Here is a 13,475-nt window from a genome sequence, read left to right as displayed (position 1 = left end):
GATGAACCTTCAAATTGGAATATTTCAATGTAAATAATACATGCAACTTAAAATGCATTTCTGGTCTCATCGGGTTTAGGTGAGGGAGTAGGGTGGGGACAGGATGTTATGGGAAAGTAGGGAAGAAAAGGAAGCGGTTTACTAATCTGTGTCAATTATCAAACCAACCCCTTTCATCACTGAAGATTTCAGCAACCAAATACTGAAGGTCAGTGCGGTACCAAGGGTTGGGGTTACATATTAAACAGTGTAGTCCCGAACCTGTAGAAAACTATTGATACCTTGCATAGAGATAGGCACTAATACATAAAGATTATTGAAAACTCTTGGTTAAAGTACTTTAGTAGTATTTGAAAACACAATAGGAAATTACCCTGTAGGAATGGGATAGATACGGCATGTTAAACTTTCAGAAGGGGGAACATGCTTCACGGCTGATTGCAAATTTCTCATGCAATATTTGTCAGAATCCGGGAGCATTTTAAGTGGTCTTCTAACAATATAAGCCCCGCACTTTGGACTGGTAAGTACAACATTTTCATTTGGTAAATAATAATAATTTTAAACAGAAACAAGTCACGACCAAATAGCGACTCTTATCCTCCCCCAGGCATAAAACACTTTAGCCAGCTAGCCGCCTTTCCACGGGGTAGAGTATAAACAACAAACAAAACCGCTTTGGTGCCGGCAGGAAAAAGGGGAAAGGAGTCGAGTCAAAACACCGTCTCTTAAGTTCCTCAAGATCAACCCAGGGGGAAGGGTCCTCCACCGGAAAGGGCCGGATAGCCTTTACAGGAAGGGAAAGTCACTCCGGAGCTCGCAGACGCGAGTGCCACCACAGAGTTCCAAGGCGGCTGCCAGAGCGTCGGCCGTCAGTTAGCACCTCCCCCTCCTTCCCAGAGCTGTAGCTAAGCAACCATCGGGCTCCGGGAGAGTCCAGGCTCAGCTGCTGTATTAGTGCCTCTAGCGGGGAACTATGAGCGCTGCAAAACCCTATCACCATTTTTACCCTCCCCTCTCTCCACCCCCTTTGCCCCCGCCCACCTCTTCACCACTTCGGCTCCTCCCTCTTCTCGCTCCGTCTATTTCTCTCTCTCTCTCCGCCCCCCCACCCCCCGCGTCTCTCTCTCTCTCTCTCTCTCTCTTTTTCCTCTCTCTCTCTCTCTCTCCTCTCTCTCTCTCTCTCTCTCTCTCACTCACTCACTCTCTCCCTCTCCCTCTCCTCTCTCTCCTTCCTCCTCCGCCTCCTCAGCTCTTGGGCTAGAATATCTATGGGTCGAAACGTGATGCGATGAATTCGAGAGAGAGCGAAACTAGGACGAGGAGTGCGGCGGAAGCGGCGGGACTCCCGGGCATGGGGGCTTCACCACAATAGAGGCAGCGCCCCCACCCGCCCCCGCCAGCCCCTCCGGAGCGAAGCCCCCAAACCCCCTCGGGAAAAGGATGGCGGCAGCACCTACCCAGATCGAAGCCGGTGGGTAGCTGTGTCGGGGGGTGGGGGGTGCTAAGGGAATGGGGGCTTAGCGCGAAGGCTGTCAGTTTCTTTTGAAAAAGCTTCTATTTCTCTTCTCTACCTCCCTCTCAACCTCTTTTCCCCCCTCTTCCACAGAGCTGTATTACCTGATCGCTAGGTTCTTGCAGTCTGGACCCTGCAACAAATCCGCTCAGGTAAGGGGAAGAAAGAGATCTGGGAGTCGTGGTGAATGGTCCCAGTGGGGAAATCGAGGCAGCGGGACGAGCAGTTCCGTTGAGGGTGAGGGAAAGGCCGGCCTTGACTAGTCAAACGGTCAGCGGCTGGGCTTTAAGTGTGGAGGGAGGAATGGGTTGATGGCCCGAGCTGCTCCTCATATCTGTGTTTCCCTTTTGCTCAGGTGCTAGTGCAGGAGCTCGAGGAGCATCAGGTACGGAGCCCCTTCGGGAAGGGTGGGGAGGGTTGAGGTGAGACTGGAGGAAGAGGAGGGCAAGTCAGGGGCGGAAGACGGGCTGGAATAGAGGCTTCGATCTGGGTACCCGTAGCTGTTGTCACCGGGGTGAATTGGCTTCTTCCCTCAAAAGGGGCAGACAACGCTGGGGTCTTAACTCGTCCCCGCTTTATGCTTGTGGGAGGCAGTTTTTCAGGATTTCCTTCTCCTCGACCCCCCTTCCCTCCCCCATATACTCGTCTAGCTCTGAGCCAATAGCTATCAGGCCGAGAGAAATAAAGACGGTAAAGTGTTGAGGACTGGGACACAGGTTGGGTCCAGTTGATGGGGAGCGGAGGCTTTTCCTTCATCATTTGCCTCTGCTTCCCCCTTTCTTTTCGTCCGGCCCCCAGCTGATTCCGCGCCGCTTAGATTGGGAGGGGAAAGAGCACCGAAGAAGCTTCGAGGATCTGGTGAGTAAAGTTTTCATTTCAACTTAACCTAACTCTTTCACCACTCCCTCCCCACCTTGTACCCCCAACCCGTCCCCCACCTCTCAGCCGACGAGGTTCTAGAGCTCGGTGCAGAGCCAAAGAACGACTGCCCCTTCCCCCATCCCTGCTAGTCGGAAAAAGGGTACCTTGCCCTCCCCTTGGCCCTGCTTGTTTCCACCCGAAAACTTTGAAGAATGTGAGTTGATTATCAGAGGTGCCGTGTTGTGGATTATGAATATGTTACAAACATTGGGGAAGGCCCATTGTAGGCGGAAAAGGGAGAGAAACCAAGGGGTTATCTTGGGGCACGTACTAAGGTCTGACGCTGGCCAATGACAGCGTTGGTAACAGCCCGGAGTTCCGGATTAGTGGAAGAAAACTGGTTTCTGGTTGGTCCTGGCCTGAAATACGGGAACTAAGGCCAGGCTTGGTCTTTTTTTGGGGGGGCGGGGGGGCAGGGGGGAGGCGTGGGAGGAAGGGGCTCTGGAGAGGAATTGACGGACCAGGGATTAGGAAAAACGACGTAATTAAAAATAATAAGGAGCGTCAAGCCAATTTAAAATTTTGCCGGTTAGGTAATGGTCTACTGAGTAAAAGCATAATCGTTACGTATCTCTGATTTTATAAGCTCATTCAATCATCAGTTAAGTCGCATTTGCATAGACCCGTTTTCACTAAATAGAAACTGAGTTATCACTTTTTGAGAATTGGTGAAACACGATTTTGGGTTTACAAGGAGACAACAATGGACATATTTAAAAATGGAATATACTTTAGTGAAGGACCAAAGGCATTGGTCTGTGTTGTTTCTCCTGCAAATATACTTCATAGTATAAATGTACCTTGTGTTCAGCATTGACACACAAAAACAGGTGATCCTTTTTATTTTGCGGGGGAGGTTCCCTTGTGTTAGCTGCTGCCACAGTGCATTGGAGGGTAGTGAAAGGAGAAAGGAATGATGTTACTAAAATCTAAATTCAGCTGTCTTTCCTTCAAATAAGATCCAAGTGGAGGAAAATCGGACAAAGTTAAAGAAAGTTGGCGGTGTATGGTAGACTCTAAATATAAATGATTTAAAATTTGCTTGCAATAAGACTATATTTAAATTGCTTCAGTGTTCATTTTGTTATTTTTGTTTGTATTATCTTACAACAGTGAGGCCACATTATTATTATCAAGTCTACCGACTGTATAGTTTTCTTATATTTTGCAAATCACAGAAAATGGTATAATTGTGATAAGGGTAAACTTGACCATCTGTATTATTAATAGTAACAATTTCTCAGATGGAGAAAAATTAGTTTTGAAAAACTTCATGTACTGCCAGGTTAATTTGTAGTCAGTCTTTCTGTTGGACTTAAGTCTTTCCCTCCCCCTAAAAGAGGCAAAAACAACAGTGCCTACTAATATGTTTTAACACTTAATGACTGATACAGGTTTTTATATATAGTTTTAATACTGAGGTGTATTGAAAATGTTTTCCTTTCCATTTGTCCCTCTCACAGCCTATATGTGTTATTTTAAGCAAGTGGCAAAGGAGATTAAAAGGAAAAAGCTTTTTTGAAACTAACTTGACAGTGATAAAAAGGAAATGAAAATCAAAGTAATTAAAAAATAGTCTCCTCACCAAAAAAACCCCAACAACCCAGTTTACTAGACTTTTCCTCATATTATAAAGACATACTTTTACATAATTGTGATCAGTGTCCATTTTATGCTTCATATTTTTCTTAACATTTAAAAATGTACTTGTGTATTTGAATAGTCATCATTATTTTAATGGTAAGAAAAAATTCAGTTGTATTTAAGGTACGATATGATTTGAACCAAGCTTCCAGTTGAGCATTTGAGCTACTTCCAGATTTTTGCTAATAACTTTGCATAGTTAGGTGGTCTTTTTCTGCTGTTTACTTTCTCCCCATCCCTTCTGCCCCCAGTTATTTTCCTGGACTTTATTCCCTAAAGTGGAGTTACCAGGTCAAAGGGTCTCATGAGTTTTATAGCTCTTGTCATATATTGTTTGCTGTCCAGAAGATTGTACTAATTTATAATGTCATCATCTAGGTATTTAGAGTGAGTTTTTTAATAGCTTTAAATCATTCGGTTTCTTTAATATTTAATAGATGTCAATTGCTCCTGGTTGACTTAGGTAGCTCTTTGTTTTCATTACTAGTGAGGCTTAACCTTTAAGGAATTAAAAAAATTGTTAATTGTTACATATACTCAATTTTATCGTATCTTTTAAATATTCTTTTCTGTTTTTATATTTTCAATTTTTTTATGTACACAGAGTCTTCTGTTGTTTGAACATTATAGTTTAGATACTATGGTTTTCTTTTACATTTCTGTTCTCTACCTATGGACTTCTTTGTAAGAGAAGATGAGCAGGGTTGAGTGATAATTTGAACAGAAGTGTAGTGGCTGAGAAGTGAATGTGCGGTGTTGGTTTGATTGCTAGAATTGTCAGTAATATTGTTGATTGCAATTATTTCACATATGACCTGATTTTGAGTGGCTGCATTGTAGAAGAGATGGGATACTTTTTCTTGGGGTAGGTGTTTTTGTTTTTTTTGTTTTTTTTTGAGACGGAGTCTTGCTCTATTGCCAGGCTGGAGTGCAGTGGCGGGATCTCGGCTCACTGCAACCTCCGCCTCCCAGGTTCAAGCGATTCTCCTGCTTCAGCCTCCCAAGTAGCTGGGACTACAGGCACGCGCCACCACGCCCAGCTAATTTTTGTATTTTTTAGTAGAGACAGGGTTTCGCCATGTTGGCCAGGATGGTCTCGATTTCTTGACCTCGTGATCCGTAAACCTCGGCCTCCCAAAGTGCTGGGATTACAGGCGTGAGCCACCGCGCCCGGCCTGGGGTAGGTATTTTTTAAATTGTCATTGGAATGATGGATTTATAAAGTGTGGTCTTTGATTTAGCTGCATGTTTTGGATTGAAATTTAGGGCAAAGTATTAATAAATAGTATCATCTTGATTTACCTGGAATATTACATTATATAGCAGTATTACAAACTTAAGGTGTATTGGGGTATGAAAAGGAAAGAGTACAAATGTACAACGAAGTGTTAACTAGGTTATCAACATAGTAAATAGGGGTTGCATGGCCACGTATACTGCATATATGAGACGAAAATCCTGCCTTTTTGTTCATATGTATACTTTCATTTGAACTGATTGTCATTAATGCTTAATTTATCAATAATATTAAGGTAATGATAAACTGAATTTCTTTAACATTACTACTGTTAGTAGTAGTAATGAAATCCTTCCCTTCTGTTTTCTGAAACGGTCATCTGATTTAGTGTTTAGTGTTTTACTTGTAATTTTGAACACAAGGGAAGGTGCTTTTTTTTTAAAGCTGCTGGCAGTTAAGTATTGACGTATCCTGATCTGAAATGTCATTTAAAAAAGAATCTGTACATGAAGCTTCTTGGTCAGTTTATGTTGAACTGTAAGGTTTTTGAATATGGCATTTAAAATATAACACTCTAAATTTTCCAGAATTTTAAGTAATGATAGAGGGAAAATTTTGAAGTGATTGTTTCTGAATTTTCATCTAGGCACTTTATTTTCTGCTTCCTAGTTGGCTGTTACTGACCACATAATAGAATTAGATTTGCTTCTTGCAATTCATCTTAAGGTAGATAATTTAAATAATACAGATGTCCTTTCATTTGTGGTGACCCTATTGAGTTGTTGGCTAATTTATTGCTTCCTCCTTGGAGCTTTATTGGGGACAACAGAGTAATCAAGGTTGTGTGTGTTTAAATGAACAGTTCTTGTTAATCTATAAGTTTTATATATTGAAATGGTGATTTGGAAACTTTTTAAAAACCACATTTTAAGATTTTTAAATCATTTTTAGGAGTCTCCTATCATAAGACTGAACCAGGGCCCGGTGTGGTGGCTCATGCCTGTAATCCCAGCACTTTGAGAGGCTGAGGCAGGCAGATCACTTGAGGTCAGGAGTTCAAGACCAGCCTGGCCAACATGGCGAAAACCCGTTTCTATTAAAAATACAAACATTAGCTGGGTGTGGTAGCTCATGCCTGTAATTCCAGCTACTCAGGAGGCTGAGGCATGAGAATTGCTTGAGCCCTGGAAGCAGAGGTTGCAGTGAGCTGGAATCGCACCACTGCACTTCAGCCTGGGTGACTGAGACTCTGTCTCAAAAAAAAAAGACTGAACCAAAGTTATAAATATGTTTAGATGTGGTATATAGTTTTACATTTATTTTGCATTTTCATCTATAAAACTGAAAGCACCAGTTAGTGCTTACATTTGGAATGACATAGATTGTATTACCCTCATTTTATATGCAAAATACTAGAAGTAATTTTATGTTTTTTATGAAAAACTTTTATAAAGATTATGTTTGTTATTGTCCTTAAAAATATACATACATCTATGATTATATGTTGTTATAAGAACTTGCATCTGCATATAACACATTCAAGTTTAAAAGTGTTTTCACATTATCTCATTTGATCCTCACCAACTACTTTAAAACACTGTATTTAAATTCCAGACATACCTGTATTCTTTTCTTAACCAGCTGTTGTTCTCCAATTACTAATAATAGCTTAAATTGTCAATTAGAACAGCAGAATGATCTTTGAGTGCTGGTAGCATAGTTATTGCATCTCTAAGTGTGGAAGCAGTTTAAGCATGTTTGATTTATTAACTGCCATGTGGACATAGCCATAGTTAGGAAGAACAGGATGCATCATGGGATATCAAAAAGCATGCTCTGCTCAACCCCAGTGCAGTGTATTGTGCATATAATGCTAACTGATAGGTATTATGACAGAGAGAGGTCAATATCTGGAAATCAGTATTCCTGACTACTCCTGACTACTGACTTGCTTGAGCCACCACGTGCTCTCTGAAATATGTTGGCTTTAGCGATTTGTCTAGATTGATCCTTGGCATTTTTTTCCCCACATATGGGCTCTAAGGAATGTACTTTCAATGATTTAAAATCCTTTTGGAGATTTATCATTAATCTTAGGATAACTGGTATCTCAGTACAAATGAGATATTGTGAAAGTGAAGAGAGCTGGTGTTAGGGACTAATACTTTGGATTCAGTGAATTTGCCTTAATGAAATTTTGTCCTGAGCATCTTTGTCACATTTGAATATTAGTTTTAGTTCCTGTGCTTTAGTTTTTGTTTTACTACTGATGTTGATTACTGATTGATTAATAAACACTTTCCTTTTGGTAGGCAGCAAAATGGTATTCTAAAAAGGTAGTTTAGTGTTTGTGTCATAATTTAGAGATGCCCTTGCTTGACATTTCTTTTTGTTTTCTTTGTTTTTTTTTGAGAGGGAGTCTTGCGCTGTCAGGCTGGAAGGCAGTGGCGCGATCTCGGCTCACTACAAGCTCCGCCTCCCGGGTTCACGCCATTCTCCTGCCTCAGCCTCCGGAGTAGCTGGGACTACAGGCGCCCGCCACGCCCAGCTAATTTTTTGTATTTTTAGTCGAGATGGGGTTTCTCCGTGTTAGCCAGGATGATCTCGATCTCCTGACCTCGTGATCCGCCTGCCTCGGCCTCTCAAAGTGCTGGGATTACAGGCGTGAGCCACCGCGCCCGGCCTGCTTGACATTTCTTACATGGGATTTTGTGAGTAGTAGAAAATACCCTAATATTTAGTATGGAATATAGCCTTTACTTGTTGAGTGACCCTAGGGAAATTACTTAAGCTCTCAGAGATTGAATTTCCTCAATTATAAAATGAAAATTTCCCATTTGTTGTGGGTAACAAGTGAGTTAAATGAGAAAGAATGCATTTTGTTAATTGTAAAATGCTGTGCAAATGAATTGTTAGCTACATTTTAAAATTAGGATAGAGAGACCGAACAGCCAGCAGGGAAATCTGGAGAACTATGACCCCAGATGTTATATTTTCTTAGTCGATGAGATATCACCCCCATATTTTTAATTTTTTAAAATTTATTTATTTATTTATTTTAAGATGGAGTCTTGCTCTGTCGCCCAGGCTGGAGTGCAGTGGCGAGATCTTGGCTCACTGCAACCTCCACCTCCCAGGTACAAGTGATTCTCTTTCCTCAGCCTCCCAAGTAGCTGGGATTATAGGCGTGTGCCACCAGTCCTGGGTAATTTTTGTATTTTCAGTAGAGGTGGAGTTTCACTGTGTTGGCCAAGGCTAGTCTTGAACTCCTGACCTCCACTGATCCGCCCACCTCGACCTCCTAAAGTGTTGGGATTACAGGCGTGAGCCACCATTCCTGGCCCTTAATATTTTTATAAAGTAAGGGGCATATAAAACAGTACTATAAAAAAGAATATTTAAAATATTAGTGTCAGAATTGAACTCAGAATGAGTGAGCTGTGTCTGTGTTAACACAAACATGAATGTATGTCAAAAGATATTTAGTGTAATATGCATTTTTTATGAATGCCAGTATAACACTGGTGTAGTATTCACTTTTTTTTTAAACAAATGGGAAGTTTTTATTGTGAGTCTTTCATATGTCTTATTGCAGGGATTCTCAACCCTTCTGGTTGTATCTTGAATTTATTTTCTATATATTATTGAGATTTATTTACTTATTTATTTGAGACACAGTTTTGCTCTGTGGCCCAGGCTGGAGTGAAGTGGTACTCACTGCAACCTCCACTTCCTGGGCTCAAGCCATTCTCCTGCCCTAGCTTCCAGAGTAGCTGGGATTACGGGCCTGCACCACCATGCCCACGTAATTTTTTGTATTTTTAGTAGACGTGGGGTTTCACCATGTTGGTCAGGCTGGTCTTGAATTCCTGACCTCAAGTGATCAGCCCACCCACGCCTCCCAAAGTGTTGGGATTACAGGCGTGAGCCATCACACCTGGCCTAATTTCTCGTATTTTAAGTTACCCTGTTTAAAATGTTTTCTCGTCCGGGCGTGGTTGCTCACGCCTGTAATCCCAGCAGTTTGGGAGGCCTAGGTGGGTGGATCATGAGGTCAGAAGTTCAAGACCAGCCTGGCCAAGATGGTGAAACCCTGTCTCTACTAAAAATACAAAAAATTAGCCAGGCCTGGTGGCAAGTGCCTGTAATCCCAGCTACTCCAGAGGCTGAGGCAGGAGAATCCATTGAATTTGGAGGGCGGAGGTTGCAGTGAGCCAAGATCTCGCCCACTGCCCTCCAGCCTGGGTGACAGTGAGACTCCGTCTCAAAAAAAAAAAAAAAAAAGATGTTTTCTCATGCCCTTTAGTATCCGCCATTGTGTTTTATAGTTAGCTGGGTCTCAATTATTTGTGTTTTTCTTAACTTTTGTTAGAAGCATGAGCTATATATATATATATGTTTGGTTTATTTTATCTGCTAGTTGGTACTGAGCTCTTTTGTTGGACCTTTCTCTACTGAGCACCTACTAGAATGTGGGTGGGTCCCCTGTCCTTGTCTTAATTTCATCTGCCCTTAGGTTATAGTGCTTTTTAGTGCTTTCTTGAGGCAGTGTAAGCTAGAGAATACTTGACCCTAGGAGAGTCGCTTCTGGTGTCTCTTTCTTGAGGAAATCTTAAAACTAATAAAAAGAAAAAGAAATGCTATGCATAATGATCAGCATTTTCAAAGGTGAGTGATGGAAGTTTTAACATTTTGTAAGTGCAACTAGGCAAAGGCCTGCCTGCTGTTTTTTTTTTTTTTCCCCCTGCCTGGTTTTTCACTTCTCTTTCAAATTCAGCAACCATTAAAACACAGCATTTGATTTAGGTTAATGTAGACATCAAAAAGAGAAAACCCAGTTAATTTTTTATGTTTTCTTTTATGTTCAAAGAGAAAAACCAGTTAATTTATGTTTTCTTCCAGTCTTTTTTTTTTTTTTTTGTACAAGTATTTGTATTTGTATTTTTTTTTGAGACAGCATCTCACTCTGTTACCCAGGCTGGAGTGCAGTGGCTCGATCATGGCTCACTGCAGCCTCTACCTCCTGGGCTCAATCAATCCTCCCACCTCAGCCTCTTGAGTAGCTGGTACTACAGGCATGCACCATCATGTCTGGCTAATAATTTTATTTTTTATAAAGATGGGATCTCACTTTTTTTTGCCCAGGCTGGTCTTGATTTCTTGGGCTCAAGCGATCCTCATGGGATTACAGACCTGAGCCACTGTACCCTGGGGTTTTTCATTAAAAAAAAAAAAAAAGCCCTTCTTAATGAGATATTATGCGCTAGTTACCATGCAAAATTTTATTGGGTTGGGGTGCCTTTCTCTTTGCTTGGAATGCCCTCCTTTCCCTTTCTGTCTTGTGAACTTTTCATATATTTTTCAAGGGTGAAACTGGACATAAACCCTTAAACCTCTAGGCAAAATTAGGTGTACCTTACTTCTTTGCTTCCTTAGTTCTCTGTACTGACCTCTGGGTACTTGCAGCTTAATTTGTTTCTATTTACTGTTTTGTTTGCTCCTCTAAGACTATGGGTTCCCTTAGGGCAGCAATTTAATCTTCTTTCCATTGCTTTCCTATGCTTTAAATGGCTGAATGAATGCATGAGTGGATTACTGTCTTTGTCCTAACGAACTTTAGGAGATAGTTATCATTACTGTTTTACAAATGAGGAAGTTCAGGCTCAGAGAGGCTAAGAAACTTTGCCTAAGGTCATATAAGTAGTAACTGGGGATGCTGCAAAGATTCAAATCAGTCTCTCTACTGGATCATACTGCCAAAAAAGAGTAACAGCTAGTAAATTTTAGTTCCAGGCTCTCAGACTTCAAAGTACCCTGTTATCTCTGTAGTACACTTAACATTGATATAAAGCTTTGCTGTATTTTTCAAAATCCATTTTGTTTTCTGTCCCTAAAGAGCAAAAGATTACATGACTAACTTTTGTATATGCCTGTTCTGTCCTCTAAATTAATCAGTCAGTCCCAGGCAAAATGTTACATTTTACTTTTTGAGCATGCAATCCCAGTTTGCTTCTTCATTTAACTTCTGTAGCCATGGTCTTGGAAAACAAATAGCGTATTCTCTGCTATATTTGTTTTTTAGAGTTACTTGTCTGATACTATTATTTTTAAAAGCCAGGGTAAACAAATATTTTTGGTGTTTGAAAATTAGTATTTCGAATGTAGCTCCTGGTGCAGTCCTGGCCTCCTGAGATTCGCTACCTTTTACATTTTATTCAGTGCCCAGCTGGATTTCTTTTAACTAATTATGATGAATAGTATCATCTCCGTGAGTTTTCTGGTTTTCTCAGTTGTCATAATGATTCTGAAGTATGATAATTCAGTTATTAGATTTGCTCTTTAGATCAGCCAGTCTAACTATCAAGAAGGTTTATAATCTAGGGTTAATTTAATGTCTTTCAGTTTATTCAGATTTACAGTTTTCATTGCTTTGCAGCTTTGTGTTAATGATTTCTATCATTATAATTTTTCAGCTGCCTTAAGAGGACAGTAGTAGAAAGAGCAGTGGGCAGAGAAACCCAGATTCCTGTCTTGTTTCATTGTAACAATTGGACAAGGCACTTTACTTCTGGATCTGTTTTCTCTTCTGTAAGGTGTGGGGTTAGGTTGATTATACATAGGGATCCTTACATTTCAGAGATTCTATAATTTAACTTTTAGAGTTGTTTTATAGAATAATATAGAAGTTTGAATTATACTCTTAACAAAAACCTTTTTTGGTAGAGATGGAGGTCTCACTATGTTGCCCAGGATGGTCTTGAACTCCTGGCCTTAAGTGATCCTCCCGCCTCTGTCTCTCAAGTGCTGAGATTACAGACGTGGGCTACCATACCCGGCCTTGTATTATACTCTTTTTTTTTTTCCGTATTATACACTTAAACTTTGTTTATAGAGAATGTTTTTCTTCTGCAGTCCTCAGAGCACTTAACTGTTCCGAGTCAGCCATTATATTCCAGAGAGATAAATGTAGTTAAATGACTGAAATTAGAATGTTTGAGCTTTAAACAAAAAGAGTGGTTTATAATACTTAAGACATGAATTTTATAGGCTATGATATAACAATATAGATTTATTTAAAAATGTAAAAAAAAAAAAAAAACTATTCAGGGTAGGTAAGAGTTCTTATTCTGAAAAGATCACCTTTAAAAAGTTCCAGCTTTAATGAAAAGCAAATAGATTCAAGTAAGCAGTTAACTACCCTTATAAGACCTAAAGTTTGATTTAGAAGAAACATTTTAAGAACTACATTGATATAGTTTGGAAGCCTGCTAATGTGGTTTGAAGGAGAAACTAGCATGTTTAAACTCAAAAGATTGTTATTGCCATTATTTTGATCAAATCTGTTTCTCTAGTGTTACAATCATATTTTGTTTATTTATTTATTTAATTTATTTTTTTGAGGTGGAGTCTCGCTCTGTCGCCCAGTCTGGAGTGCAGTAGCATGATCTCGGCTCACTGCAACCTCTGCCTCCTGGGTTCAAGTGATTCTCCTGCCTCAGCCTCCCGAGGAGCTGGGACTACAGGCGCCCACAACCATGCCCAGCTAATTTTTTGTATTTTTAATAGAGACGGGGTTTCATCGTGTTAGCCAGGATGGTCTCGATCTTCTGACCCTGTGATCCACCTGTCTCGGCCTCCCAAAGTGCTGAGATGACAGGCGTGAGCCACTGCACCTGGCCATATAATCAAATTTTTATTGATTTTAGAGCAAAGGACTTTTTCAATGTAACTGCTTAGAAATCGAGCAATTTTCTATTGTATAGAGTGAAAGTCAAACTTGTTTATTGTATAAGTCTTTAAAGGGATAGTTAGGAGTAAGTTGTATTTGCTGAATATATAGACCTCATGATTCTGTATTTTTGAATTATTACTGAGTGATTGATAAAACTTTTTATATAATTAGCTGAAAATCAAACATCATTGTTTCAATAAAATGAAATAGCCAGGGAGCTTAAGATATCAGTTTAAGATGTAACTCCAATAAATTTTCTTTCTATTGGAGGTTAACTCTAAAGATTCTAATTATAGAACTCCCATTTTCTGGATTGTATATGCTAATTATGTTGTATTTCTAGGGTAGTTAAGTGAAGTTTTTATGTAACAACTGAATATCTTGAGTTGGTCCAGAGGATTAAAAAAAATAATTACCAGTAAAGA

General features: G+C 40.2%; 1 protein-coding gene across 6 annotated transcripts in view; it reads left to right on the top strand.

Moving 5' to 3' along the window:
• Positions 1-931: 931 nt before the first annotated feature.
• Positions 932-13,475, top strand: part of BRWD3 (bromodomain and WD repeat domain containing 3) — a 132,465-nt gene continuing 119,921 nt past the window's right edge. For 2 of the 6 annotated variants that reach the window (XM_054471250.2, XM_063660510.1), the window contains exons 1-4: positions 1,146-1,474; positions 1,610-1,668; positions 1,872-1,901; positions 2,315-2,374. In XM_054471250.2, coding sequence (XP_054327225.1) covers positions 1,444-1,474; positions 1,610-1,668; positions 1,872-1,901; positions 2,315-2,374 — 180 coding nt within the window. In that variant the 5' untranslated portion in view covers positions 1,146-1,443. Of the gene's footprint in view, positions 1,475-1,609; positions 1,669-1,871; positions 1,902-2,314; positions 2,375-7,881; positions 8,030-13,475 lie in introns of those variants that run through there. The other 4 variants (XM_054471249.2, XM_063660512.1, XM_063660513.1 and 1 more) reach the window with 4 other exon arrangements.

The sequence above is a fragment of the Pongo pygmaeus genome, chromosome X, assembly GCF_028885625.2.
Source record: "Pongo pygmaeus isolate AG05252 chromosome X, NHGRI_mPonPyg2-v2.0_pri, whole genome shotgun sequence".
In the NCBI taxonomy this organism is placed as follows: Eukaryota; Metazoa; Chordata; class Mammalia; order Primates; family Hominidae; genus Pongo; species Pongo pygmaeus.
Note: the sequence above shows the minus strand (reverse complement) of the source record. Positions and strands in the feature narration are given on the sequence as shown.